At 36.4% G+C, this 2,053-nt stretch overlaps 1 protein-coding gene across 1 annotated transcript; it reads right to left on the bottom strand.

Moving 5' to 3' along the window:
• Positions 1–384: 384 nt before the first annotated feature.
• Positions 385–1,320, bottom strand: LOC141049973 (olfactory receptor 11L1-like). Its single transcript, XM_073546814.1, has one exon. It carries the CDS (start codon positions 1,318–1,320, stop codon positions 385–387), a length of 936 nt encoding a protein of 311 aa, XP_073402915.1.
• Between the last annotated feature and the right edge of the window lie 733 nt (positions 1,321–2,053).

Raw genomic sequence — 2,053 nt, 5'->3', positions numbered from 1 at the left:
CCCGGCAAGTAAGCAAAAGGTTGAAACTCTGTAATTTTGCATAATCTTGGATATTTTGATGGGACTGTTCTATATTTTATTGTCTGATTGGTTCAATAAAGTATTACCATACTGTTTTACCGTAACCCCATGTTGTCTGATTAGTATTCTACCCATGGGAAAAGAGACCGGGCATTCAGTGGGATGAGCTCTGGTCCATGTTTTCTCGGACCAGTGGACAAGAACACCCACTTACCCACTTACTTTTGTGTCACCCTTGTGTCTCCTCTCCACAGCTATCAACCAACCTGCTATGAGGTGAACAGGGAACAATGTCTGGTGTATCTAGAGGATTTTGACATAAATAGCATGTTTCTTTTTATTTATTCATGTAACAAATAATTTTTAATTATACCCTTTCAATCTTTTAAACATTTGTTGAAGGGTTCTCTGAATCTCGTGGTTCTTCAGGCTGTATATGATTGGATTCACCATTGGACTCACCACAATGAACAGCAGAGACTTAAACTTGTTAGTGCTCAATGAACTGTCATCTGATGGCAACATGTACACCATCAAGAGGGTTCCATAGTAGATGCATACAGTGGTGAGATGGGATCCGCAGGTGGAGAAGGTTTTTCCCCATCCACTGGTGGATGAAAGGATTGTTATGGTAAAGAATATCCTAATATAGCTTAAAATAATTAAAGTAAAAGGTGTGACAATCACAAAGATAGAAAAAACAAAATCAAGCAAAACTACAGGGTAAGTATTAGAGGTAGCCAAATCAATCATTGGTTTGAAGTCACAGAAGAAATGGTCAATGACATTCCGACCACAAAACTTAAGCTGCCAAACCAAAATGCTCTCAAATAAAAAGTTAAACATCAAGAACCAGGAGGCAAGAACCATCTTGAGGCAAACATGAGGTTGCATTATGGAATTGTAGTGCATTGGGCTGCAAATGGCCAAGTATCGATCATAGGACATAATAGCAAGGAGAAAACACTGGACAAACCCGAATGTATAGAACAGGTAGACTTGGATAATACAGTATTTCACTGGCACCTCTTTCATATCCAACAGTATGATATTTAACATCATGGGCATAATGGTCATGGTTGTGAGGACATCGGCCAATGCTAGATGCTTGAGAAAGAAGAACATTGGGAGATTGAGCTTCTCATTGGTGGATACCAAGACTATAATAAGAAGGTTTCCATTGAGTATAAGGAAGAAAGAGAAGAGGGAAATTATAAATAAAAGTATTTTATATTTATAGAGACCATTAAATCCAAGGAGGAGAAAGTGAGTGACTTCTGTCTGATTCCCTTCACACATTTTTGTTAAGTAGAAGATTAGCAAGAGATCCTGGATGACGTCTCTTCACTGAAATAAAATGGATTAGGTGAATAATTTCAGATTACATTAATTTATAATTATACATACAGAACCTACACTGAGGAACATTGGGAACTATACTGAATTTACAGTAAAACAAAGTCACAGGCATGGGAGATGAGAGCGGAGCAATGTATGTATGCTACACTTGGATTACTCTGTGGCTGTAATGATGGGCTTGGATGAAGGCTTCTTCACCCTACACTGTGTGTAATGTTGGTGATAATCACATGTAAGATATGAAGTTGCCATTCACTTTTCTCTGTAAAACATTTATGGATAACTTAGTTGTCTATTCATGGTCCAGTTCTACTAGAAGGTTGATATAGTTTTATCAGTGTTAAAACATCTGTATAACCACAGAGGAAGCGCAGCCGTCCAAGCTGTCAACACAAACCAAAGTTTTAGAGATTTTTTTTACTATTTTATTAACTTATAAAATTCAGAGTTTTGTAAAAAAGAAAAAAACAGGTTTTATGTCTCCTTTTTCAAAGACATTTATCCTTTCTTGTATTACCATCAATGAAGCTGTTTGTTTATTCATACAATTTTGGGATACATACAATGTTTTTATTGCTTCTTATTGCATTATTTTGCATTATTGCGGGAACTGAACACCAGCAATTCTGGTGTTTTGTTTTTTTTTACTTTACCGATTGACTTAAAAAAATGT

This window comes from Dendrobates tinctorius, unplaced genomic scaffold (assembly GCF_039654945.1).
Source record: "Dendrobates tinctorius isolate UK_male_01 unplaced genomic scaffold, ASM3965494v1 ptg000151l, whole genome shotgun sequence".
Lineage (NCBI taxonomy): Eukaryota > Metazoa > Chordata > Amphibia > Anura > Dendrobatidae > Dendrobates > Dendrobates tinctorius.
The sequence above is the reverse complement of the archived record's forward strand: the minus strand, read 5'-3'. Positions and strand labels throughout refer to the sequence as shown.